This window comes from Falco cherrug, chromosome 2 (genome assembly GCF_023634085.1).
Source record: "Falco cherrug isolate bFalChe1 chromosome 2, bFalChe1.pri, whole genome shotgun sequence".
Classification (NCBI taxonomy): Eukaryota; Metazoa; Chordata; class Aves; order Falconiformes; family Falconidae; genus Falco; species Falco cherrug.
In genome coordinates, this window is record NC_073698.1 from 65645087 (window position 1) to 65656798 (window position 11712).

General features: G+C 41.6%; 1 protein-coding gene across 10 annotated transcripts in view; it reads right to left on the reverse strand.

Moving 5' to 3' along the window:
* RASA3 (RAS p21 protein activator 3) overlaps positions 1-11712 on the reverse strand; it is a 179716-nt gene that overhangs the window by 52181 nt on the left and 115823 nt on the right. For 9 of the 10 annotated variants that reach the window (XR_008730797.1, XR_008730798.1, XM_055701417.1 and 6 more), the window contains one exon: positions 6342-6418. Coding sequence is in view for 7 of the 10 variants with exons in the window: in XM_055701417.1 (XP_055557392.1) it covers positions 6342-6418 (77 nt within the window). In the remaining 3 variants the exon portion in view is untranslated. Of the gene's footprint in view, positions 1-6341; positions 6419-11252; positions 11273-11712 lie in introns of those variants that run through there. The other variant, XM_055701421.1, reaches the window with a different exon arrangement.

Below are 11712 nucleotides of genomic sequence, written 5' to 3' on the forward strand. Positions count from 1 at the left end.
GGCCATTACCTCAGCCCTTCCGACTAGACGTGATACAGCTGGCTTTGCCCTTCATGACCTGTGGCCAGAAAGATGCAAGAGGCTGACCCTCTATATTTTTCAAAATGGAGCATCATTTACCTTCTTAGAAATATCACGTTGTGTAAGAGAATTTTAAACTTACATAAAGTCTGACTGATTTAGGCCAATGGTTGCCAACCTGCGAGCAATGTGCTGCCCACGCCACTTTCCAGCAAAGTTCACGGACAAGGGAATTCAAATCTATAATACGAGCAATGAGAGAGAAGGTCAGATACTGCCCACTGCATGCTCTGTGCTCCATTCACATGGCACAGAAGTCTGGGGAACCGTCACCAAGTCCCAGCACTCCCACCCCTACGAAGTGACCTTCTGCTTTACCCACACTTAACAAATGACACCTTCCACCTTACTCCCTCTTCAGAATGGCTTTTAAAGCTCTTCTGTGCCCACAGGTCAGTCACTGTTCTTCTAGTGACCCCTGAAGTGTTTATCTTAGGGATGTCATATCTACTTATTGTTTCCTTTCCTGCTTGCTCTTGTGAACAGCCCATTTAACTTTGTTCCACATGGTCAGAATACATCTTGCAGAGCTCTCATGACAGACGATATTTAAGTTTAATTCATAAACTAATGCAGAGCAGGCACACCTCCCACACCAGAGCTACAAATGCTTCGTTTATCAAATAAAATTTTAGCATTACTAATGTATTTGTAGACTAATGAATTGCTTACAGGGAACCTGTGTTGCTACATATGAAAGACAGCAGTGGCCACTAAAGCACATACATTACTATTTAGCTGGGGGGTGGAGGGGTGGTGGTGGTGAAGAATAAAAGGGCCAGGGGGAAGGGGGAGCTCTCCAAAGCAGATGTTTCCAAGCTTTTTTAAACCTAAGAGGCAAGACATAAGACAACACTTGAAGAGGCAGCTGGGGACACTGAATAAATACAGACGTTTAAATGTGACTAATTACATACACATACTGGAATTCTCGAAGGAAAACCAGGGAGCCAGGCTCCCAGCTCACACTAACTTTCAACAGGAGTTCACTGGTCTGTTCCTTCAGGCATGCTGGAAGTCAGATGTCATCTTGCTAAATACAGAACACTGCTTCTAAATGTTGCCTCTGGTAGCTTAACTGTGGTGAAGCCTACAGATTTCTCCAAAGCTATCTGCAGGAGCCCTCCTCTTCATTGAATAAATACAAATGCATGTATCTACTGATCCGAGCTTACGTTGCTCTGCAAGATGAGACACAGACCAGCCCAGAGTCCTTAAAGCCTCTGGGGAACCACCTTTCTGTGCTAAACACAAATGTGCTGCACAGCATCTGCTCTAAGGATGGTGAGGAAAGGTTTACAAAAGGTCTAGGGGTCGTTTCTGAGTACTTCTGTTGTGAAGCAGGAAGGATATCTGCATATGGAAAGTGGTGGCTCAGAAAAAAATTTAGGGACAAGCATGTGCCATTGTTTTTCAGATATAATCACAGAATACAGGTACACACTCGCCATTCATGACTCAGTTCAAACACTTCAACCTGGCACAGCTTCAGAAAGAGTATCTTTCCCTTGTCACTGCTGCTCATTTTCCTTCCTCTGCATTACAGAGAAAGAGTAGTGCAGTTTCTAGGATGCACAGGATTAAGGCCTGGTTCAGCTTGAAAAACATGAGGGGAAAAAAATAAAAATACACCACTGCTCAAGCAGCTGCCAGGAGCCATGTGTCAGCAGAAAGGGGTGGGTATGGACATAAGCAGCAGGAAGCTTGGAAGTCTTGAGCACTTCTTTCCATGGCCTTAGTACCTTAAAATGTTCATAAAAGTACAGACAGTTTTCTGGCAGGTGACAAATCACTTGATAAACAAGAGATTTACAGCCAGTGGAAGGTGAGGCCAGATGTTGATAGCCACAATAAGCAGCAGCTGGCTGTGCAGAGGGCCAGGAAGGTGACTGTAAAGAGCATGGAGGAAGACAACATGAGATCTTTTGTGAGTGAGGGACAGAGAGGGGAGAAGCCCAAACCTACCGAATTAAGACTTAGTTTTTCCCAGCACTCAAGATGACTCACTATACGGCACAACAGTAGTTAGCACGAACACAGTTACATGAAGGTATCGGGCTGCAAAATTCATATATGTTGTCTTCCATCTGACAAGCACTTGGGCAAAGGTCTGTGCACAGCAGGCTGTAGGTCTGCTCTCTGTATGACATGAACATAAGACACATCAAGAGCCCGCATCCTGAGTCCTGTAACAGGGACACGAGAGACTTACAGACAGCCAGCTGACAACTGTGTCTGAGGCAGTCACTCGGATCATCAGGTTTCGCAGCAGTTCCACAGAAGGAGCCTGCAAGTAGCAAAGTGTTCCCAGAAGAACTGTGCAAAAGTGAGGACTGTGGCTCTTACAGAGGCTAACAGAGAGATACAGGTCTGAGTGTGGTATCTACACACTGTCCCCCCTGGCCAGGGGACACAAGAAATCTGAGTGTGGTATCTGCATCTGTACTGTCAATGTAACATCTAAATCCACTAATGCTTCCCCTTATAACCTCTTTTACAGAGATTCAGTCCAAGAAATTGTGCTGTAGCAGCTGGCACAGACTAAGGCCTTTGAAGGGCTATGATGAAGCACAACAGGTTAGTAGTTGAGGGCTAAATGAAAGTATTGAATGCTTCCTAAGGAGAAGCTATTAGGTAACAGTTTTTAAACTGATTTTTTTGCTTCCTCTGCAGAGGCTAAGGAAGCTCACATACCTTTTGCATTTTAAAATAATCTACTACTAAACGTCCAAGAGCTCAGCACTTAAAAATTATAATTTGCCCTTCCATTTAGATGAATTTTCCCATCCACCTGTCCAGCTAACTGCTCACAATGTGCTCCAGGAGACTGCAGGCTGGCTCAGCAAGGTCCCAGCCACTTTTGAGGCTTTCCAGAATGCAGAGGTGGCAGCAATGCGAACAGTCTCAGAGGGCATACTGGTGAAGATCTGTGGGTAAGCTTGCAAGAAAACTAGTCTTTATTCATATCCTGGATAGGTAAAAAAGTTTCCTAATTAGACCTAGTCTTCACCCAGCCATACATGTCTTTGAAAACAAGCACTATTCTGGGGCTTAAAAAAGCATGCGCCTCTAAGGTATTTTTTAAACAGCTGCTCACTGGAAGCAGCTTTTGTTCTCCTTGCAGACCCAAAATGTTTAAACTATTATATCTATGAGACTATTTGCAGGGTAGTGTTTTTATTTGCAGCTAAAAGTTCCATTTAAAAAAAAATGAGGGTTTTTTTTTTAACTTAAAAAAAGGAAGGCAAGTAAGTTCACAAGACAAGCATTAGATTCATGATGAAGCTATTCTAGGTTCTTGCTCATGGTTTTACAGCCTCATCTTACTTGCTCACTGCAACAACTTCACGAGCCATCCCATAGCAAAAATCAGTTATCTTCACAAAACTCAGTTGGAAGCTCATTGCCCTAATACACCCATCCCTGCTTTTCACTCATGTACTACCTATAACAAAGGTTCTGCCTCCCCTGCCTTTGCTGCTCTTACCACTGGCAAGTTCTGGCTACACAGACACTTAGTGGTTTAGTAATTGCTTAATTGCCACACTCTTCTCTTAGATACCTAAGCACTAGAACCAAACTACCTATGAACAAACCTGAATGACATTTGAGATCATGTGGAAAAAAGTTAAGAGCCGCAGTTTGCTGTATACCTTCCTAAAGCAAACACTGCGGCATGCCGAAAATGCTGGACTACATTCTGAAGTACTTCCCCCCTGCCTCTGACGTAGCCATTCCCCTTTTTCTTCATCATTCCCTTTTTCTTTCTCATTAGACACACTGCCATGAAAACCTGCACCAATAAAACTACATACTCTAGAAACATTTTTATTTCCCAATTCCCTTATCTAAACTGCTAAGCTCTACTCTCACTTACCACTCAAATAACAAATAGCTGTGGAATCTAGCCAGAGCCAAACAGAGTGTTCAGGTCAGCTACAGAACAGAATATGATAATCAACAAGATCACTTCAACAGACAAAAGGTTGTTTGGGCTCTGATTTCAAGTTTTGTTTCTAAGAGCCAAGATCTAAATCAAGATAAACTCTGAACATTATGGTTCAGTGGTTAAACCCTCAGGATTTTCCTAAGCATTTCAGCTAATACATTCTATTTACTGAGCAATACCTTGCAATTCACGGTTACAGAATGCTTCATCTAAGTATTTTCTCTGCATTGTAGAAAGTGAATGGAATAATCTTCAAATCAAGGCCGTATAGACAAAAATTTGAATAAAGATTTAAAACCTGTCTGACCAAATGAATAGAAAGGTAGAAAAACATGCTGCATGCTGCCATACTGTTAAAGTTGTCATTGCCTTACTGCTTTTCATGAAGCAAGAAGCTGCATGCATTACATTTTAAGAAGGACCTTTTCAGACACCCATTTCTAGCATTTCACTAATTTCACTGAAAAATCCCTTAGTACTATACTGTTACCAGGTCTCATTTAACTGAAGAGAAAACCTTTCAAAGAAAGCTGGTTTTGACACGGCATACTCTCGCAGAACAAAACAAAGCAAGGTAAATGCTTCTGAAGGTCCTTCAGTATACTACCTAACTATTCAAAACAGACCACAGCCAGAGTGGAAGGATGTTCTAGTGAATCTGTGTTTGCAGAGTCCCAGACGACACAGGGTCTTAACCCACTACTAGGGTTTGGGAGATATGGACAGAGAGGCCTTTGTGGCTGTATCACCTCACTAAGGAGTGCACTACACACTTCCAGAAAGGCCAAAGCGAAAAAAAACCCCAAAACTTGTACTCAGGACAACTGTGCTCCCTTTCCCTCTCTAAAGACAGTATCCTCCAGGCCTGCTCCAAGGACAGTCCAAGCTTAGTGATAAGCCCACTGTCCCGTGTGCCCCACACACATACTCTCACACAACAGAGATACAGTGGAGTAGAAAGAAAGGAAACTGCCTTTTCCCCATTTTCTATTTCACCCCCTCCTGCAAAGCCCTAGGACCTATAGCAATACAAACAACACTTCAACGAAAGATGCCAGTCTACAGCTTGGTAGATGCAGGCAGGTCTCTGGTTTCTCAGAATGCGTGTGATCATCATCACTCAGTCATACTCAAATTACACAATGGGAAATGACACAACGAGAGTCCTCAGGTAGTAGTTAAAGGAAGGCTGGGCCCTCCAGGTGGTGCACAGCTATACTGACATAGCAACTTTTGTTCTGAAAGAGGTACAGCTGTGTTCAGTGGCACTGCGGCCTGGTTAATAAGTTCACTGGAGCTCAGAGCCTACACGGCAGCTTCCACCAGACTATCCCTTTATTCATTCTGCCTCATCACAGCAGACTGCAGAGAGAAACGTTTCAAATGTACCTACTCACAGAGCTCTGGTAGGGCCTGGATGGCTAGAGGGGATATGCACAGGCATGCAAGATCACATACCCCAGCAGATCCTGCTATCTACAGCGTGCCTAGAAGGATGGAGGTTAACCACGTGGCTCACCTGCATTTATTAAGAGGTCCTAGATGTAAAGACTACTATGACAGTTTATTAACAAAGCCTTAGCAAAGGCAGTAACAAAACAACGTCAAATACTAGTCTGAAAAGAGGACTGGTCAGAACTTTCCTAGAGAGCATTTTTTTCAATTGACACAACTGCCAGATAGCTAGAAGTGTATGATGCCAACACTCCAATTTTGACAGCTCTTCTGCAAGACAGAGAATACAAAGCAGATTCCTGACAGAAGCCAATCAGTTCTGCCACTGTGGTGTAGTCAGAGAGCAATGGCCTTCCAGACTCCTCAGAGGAAGGCGAAATCTTAAGTCCCACCTGAGTCCTGCAGCTCCTAGGTTTCAATTCGTTTCAGTGAGATTGGATGGCCGATTCTGAGACTGCTTTAATAACTGATGGCAGACTTCTGTTAAGTCAGCTCTGTAACACTGTCACCAGACAAGTTGTGCTACAAATCTGCTTAGCTGGTAAGGTCCTTAAAGCAAATCAGAAGACATCCTTTGATGTCTTTTTAGTATTTATTCCATGACTAAATTGGATAAGTGATTTATTAACATTTAAGACTATTAGGAAGAAAATTATGTAGATTATGCGGAGAGAGTGAGAAGAGAAAATGAAAAGATCTCACATCCTATAAATTCATAAGGATATCACTGATTAAGAACTTTCCATGTCCAATCAATGTTTTGATTCCTCCAACTATTTTTAAATGAATGAAGCACTGCACACTACCTGTAATCAGTGTTTTTCTCATAACTCTGCAGTTACATTTCAAATCCTACCGTGTTGCAAGCTTATGGCAGACGACACCAGTGTCTGTTATGACTTCACTCAGTCTCAGCTCGAGGTGGACCTTTCCCTGAAACACACCAAAGACACCATATGAAAAGTTAGTTTTATGTATAGCCAGCCACACCATTCCAACTTAAAACAAAGCAAGTCAGTTAATGCAAGTAATACCAGGAGGTGTTTAAAGATTAATAGCTGTATTGCCAAGGTATTTCAACTGCCAGAGAATCCAGATTAGTAGCCATTTCACTAACTTCCAGTGCATAATTCCCATCATTATCACATCTATGTATGTTTTACTAATTAAGGGATATGGAGTGTCTGTGGTCTGACACAAAAATATTCTGTTGGAGCTTTATCTATATTTAGCATTTTAAATATTAAGCAAAGATCTGCAACACAGTCACTGAAAAGAAATCACAGCAGTGTGTTATAAATGAACACCTACATGTTTTAAACATTAGAAAAATAAAAATTATAAAATAAACTGAGACAAGTATCAGTAAAACTATATTAGTCAGCTAAAAAAAAGTTCAACCATGTCGCTAGCATTCATAGCATCTACTACTACACAGCCTTCAACTCTTCACCCTTCACATTAACTCTATTATGACTCGGTCCAAGATGTTATGCTCGAATAAGCCAAGAAAATACTGCAATCGTCTATTAACTCTATTACATTTTGAAATGTGAGCATCCACTCCCACCGGCAAAAACTCAGCACCTTACAGTATATATATAGTAAATGCAAAATACATTTTGTTATTGACCTATTTTGACATGCCAGCACTGCCCAATCATCTTCTGCAAATCATCATGGCCAAAATTGAGTTATTCACCTTCATAGCCACCTCCCCTCCACCCTTTTTACCAAAGGATGCTAAAATCCACCCTGCTAGTTAGTCAAAACTCTAATGTGGGTGTCATCTTTGACTCAGATCTACCTCAATTCATACAAAAGTTTGTTGCCACCCCTTTCATAGCATCTTCCAGATTCAACCTTTCCTCTTTTTGCACATGACCAAAACTCCTGCCAGAGACTTACCCACCTCTTCTGACTAGTCACAGCAACCTCCTGTTCTATGATAACGTTAATGCGGCGTAACAGAGGAGACTGAGGATCAAACCCTGGCCTCAAGCTGCATCCATGCTGCAAGATCTACTTCCTCTACAGCAGATTTGTCTGGACAAAAGCTGGTGAAAGCAGTCCAAAGCAGAGCAAGGAGTGCAGTAACAACTTTCTGCACTATCTTGAATGTACGCTTCACACTTTCCTGCACTTCGTGCTTTCACTATTAAGAGCCTGAAATCTCTATTACCTACTTACACCTTCAGTATTCTGACTCAGTAGCAGTTTTTTCCTGACCGAGGGCTGCAATACAGGCCTTTCAAGTGCATGTGGCAGATGATAACTGGTGTTCACCCAGAAATCGAGAAAGAAGACTTCTCCAAGCTGTATAGAAGTCCATATTGCAGAGGTATCGCAGCAGCTCACTGGCATTTTGAACAGGGAAGGACCCAAATGTGTGGGAGTCTAAAATGATGCAAAAGACATCTGGCAGGAGCCATTTTTTTAAACAAAATAATAAAAGCAAATAACAGTGCAAAACCCACACATGTTGTGTTTGCCTGTCAAACTCCTCATTCTTCATGTCTGCTTCAGCAAGACATGTACCCTCCTTCAACCTCTCAGTATCCGCAAATGTCAACATCTGCCATTTCTTCCAAACTGAAGCCTGTCCTCATGAATAAGAGAAGGATTTCTCTGCACACATGTGTAAGGGCACTTCTAGACCCACCTTTTAACGCTCAGTACCACTGCAGTGCCCATCGTACCTACACATAGCAAGGGCTACGCACACAACCAGCTAAGAATTCTGGTTAAGCAGGGCAGTTTTCTTGCTTTAGTTTTACTGTGTCTCTCCTGCTCTTCACTGCTCTCTCTTCCACTGGTCACATGTGGTACCACAAATTTGTATTATGAACCCGTAAAGAGCACTGCTGCTATCTTTGTTGATATCCTGCCTACTGCCTTTACTAGAGGAATCAACAGTAATACAAGTTTTGGAAGAAATTAAGACAGGGACAGAGATTTAGAAACTCTAAAGAAAACATCCCTTTGTAGAAAAATACCAAGAAGGTAAGATAACTGTTTTTATAGAAATACTTCTGCTGATCCTAAAAAAGGGCAAGACTGACCTCTCTCAGGAAGAAAGAACGCTTAAATGCACTTAGGTGAACCTGAATGCAAACACACTTACAGTGACCATTTGCTTGATCTCACACAGACCGAGTAAGATGGAAGCTCCCTATTTTAGAAATTAAGCTGCCAAAAACCTTTTTGAGTCAGCAGTACTTCGCACATTTTCCCAGCAACATTAAACACAAAAACATAGTGCTGCCTCTTTTGAACTGAGAACCATTTTTTCTTGCACGTCTCGTTATTCTCTTGTGAAGACTTTGAAAATGGTCAGCTGCTCAGAAAGTGACTCAAAGCTTTGGACAGCAGAACAGAGGTCATGGGATCACTGGGACCGGCAGCCCTACAATTATTCCCAGAACAAGTCCTTACTTCCAGTTAAAAACTCAAATACATAAATACATTAAAATAAGGCTCCAGTAACATACTTGCAGGCTTAATTCACAGAAAATATAACTCCTACATGAACAGAATGCTTTTTCCCCAATCAATTATACCATTAAGCAAAACATAAGGATATATCTGAATAAATTCACTCCTGAGCAACGGCATTAGTTGGGTTTAAAACATATCTGATACTCCAAATTTCAAAGGGAAGACAGAAAATTATGCAATAAATCAGTATCATAAAAACAGCAGTTAATTTAATCAACAGAAGATCAAACTATACTGGATTAGATATACCACAGAAACAAAATGTTGCCAGTATCTTTATTTACTGACAGTTTATATGAAAGAAACTGATATTCTTATTATTAAAATGACTACTGTGATAACAATAGCTTCCAATTGTACTAGGTGCGCACAGTTACTGATAGCCCATACAAGGAGCAAAGATCATATAATGCAGCAAGATTAAAAGTATTTTCTCCCTGTTTTACAGCTGAAACACCGTGGCTTGGTCCTGCTCAGACAGAATCTCTGTTGTGGAGCCAGGGATAGAGTCTAGGATCAGTCCCAGGCCATAAAGCCTTTCCCTTCAGCACAGCAAAAAAACTTACGAGAAGAAGCTGGAGGTTTGACAATTTTGAAGTAGAATGCATTAATTACTAGAAACATTTCCATTAAAAAAACATTTCAGGATGTTCCTAGAAGCAGCTATGCTCATTAGCATCTTCACATTTGGAATAGTAGGACTTTTTCAAGGAACATACTGAAGCAGTGCCAACTCAACTGATGAACGCTTCCTTTTTCATAAACTCTGGCTGATATGGATGGGGGGTTCATAGGTTGTACGTCCTTCCTAATCACATCTAATATCACATAATGGGGCCAGCTGGCTCCCATTTTTCAGTTCTTGTTTAAATTCATCAGTAGACTGGCTTTCTTGTAGGGAAGTAAGACAGTATTTGAAAGGAAATCAGTAACAAGCAAAACTTAAAGGACCTTACCAAGGAAAAATAAATTTACACTATGCTTGTTAAATATCCCCTTTACTGAAAAATAACAGAAACAAGTTCCAGTCTTTGTTAACTTTCTCGTAAGACTAACGGGTATCAGGGAGAACTTCACACACAGTTATCTAAAAAACAAACTGAAATGGTCATAAGCTTGCAAAGAAAAGAAAAAGTAAACTCAAAGTCCTGTTTTTATAGGCACAGGAAAAGCCTGTCTCCAACGACCTCATTTCTCCTTGGAATGCAACTGGGAGTTACCATGCATTGAAACACCAGAAAACAGTTGTAAAGCAAGTATACAAGTGCTACCTACCTATATCATGTTTCCAGGAGTTGCAAATTTGCCCTTTGCTTTAAATACAGTAAGTTGAAAGAGAAAAGAAAACACATGACCATAGATTATCCTAAAGCTATTCTTATGACGAAGTTCTGCCATCCTGGCATGAAGCACTTCTAGCATCTTGAACAAGTGGCGGCCCTCAGAGGCACAGAGGCAGTGTTTGCAAAGTTACCAGGACGCCACAGGGAGCCACTTCTGAGTGCAGTTACGTGCACGCATTTTCGCCTGGAATCTGACACACGCCACATGATCCAGCGACTGTGGATTCAGATACAACATCTGATCTAACTCAAAACAGATGTGATCTGTTTTTTTCAGGGAAAGATTTATGAAAAAAAAACCAGACAAACACTAGGAACCTCTGTGCTCTATATCTGAGGCTCTAGTAAATGCACAAAAGACTGACAGTGAGCCTAAGTTCAAAAGATAGGAGTCAAATCTACCCAAATCTTTTAAATCACATCCTTAAGGAACTATCAACCAGATCTCCATCCTTTTTGATACTGGGGAACAGTTTTTAGAAATCTTTCCCTTTTTAAAAACATCAAAGGAAAAGAGCAAGACTTCACTGTTAATTTTAAACAAAACCAGAAAATACACAATCCACTTGCTTGAGTATTAAGTATCAAGCCAATTAGCTTCATACACAGGGCTCACACAGCACTATAATTCTCTCTTCTACAGAAGAACAATAGCTGATATCACAAGAACTCCTAAAAAAGATATTTGTCTGCTATTAAACCTGCTGGACAAGAGGTTTGTGATAACCCACCCTTCTAGTTCTCAGTAGCCTACCTAATTTTGCTAGGGACTTTCCCCTCCAAGGTGCGAGTATGTTTGCATGCAAGTTTTCCAAACATTTATCCCACATGGGAGACCCTTATGCCAGCACAGTTCCCCAACCTCATCAGCTCTGCAGCTCAGCTCAGCTTTGCTCAGGGGTATGGAAAGAGGGGCTGGGACCCACCTTCAGCTCTTTACTCTTCCTCCTGCTGGTACTGAGTGACTGGGCAGTTTCATTCCAGCTCCTGGAGATGAAGGGGGGAAGAGATGTAACAGGGACAGGCTGTAGGGAAAGACTAGCCTAAGCAGGTGACATGAACCACAGCCCATGACTAATGCCAGCACCTCACTGTTTTGGAATCTCAAATTTAGGATTGTGATACCGCTGGTGCGTTGGTTTACAATCCCTTGCTGCAAGCTGTCTGAAGAAAGCAGCGCTGGGAAGGACTCAGCGCTGCACACAGACCATTCCAAACTATGGGATAACCTGTGCTGTTGCTTTCTTTGTCTTTCCAAATCTTATTTCAGAATACAGCAAATGTTATTAGACAGATGTTGTCTACTTTGAAACCTTCTTAGGCAACTTTCCGAGATGTCACTTTCTGGCACTAGTAGAGCTTAAAAGTAAACAATAAAACTGACCC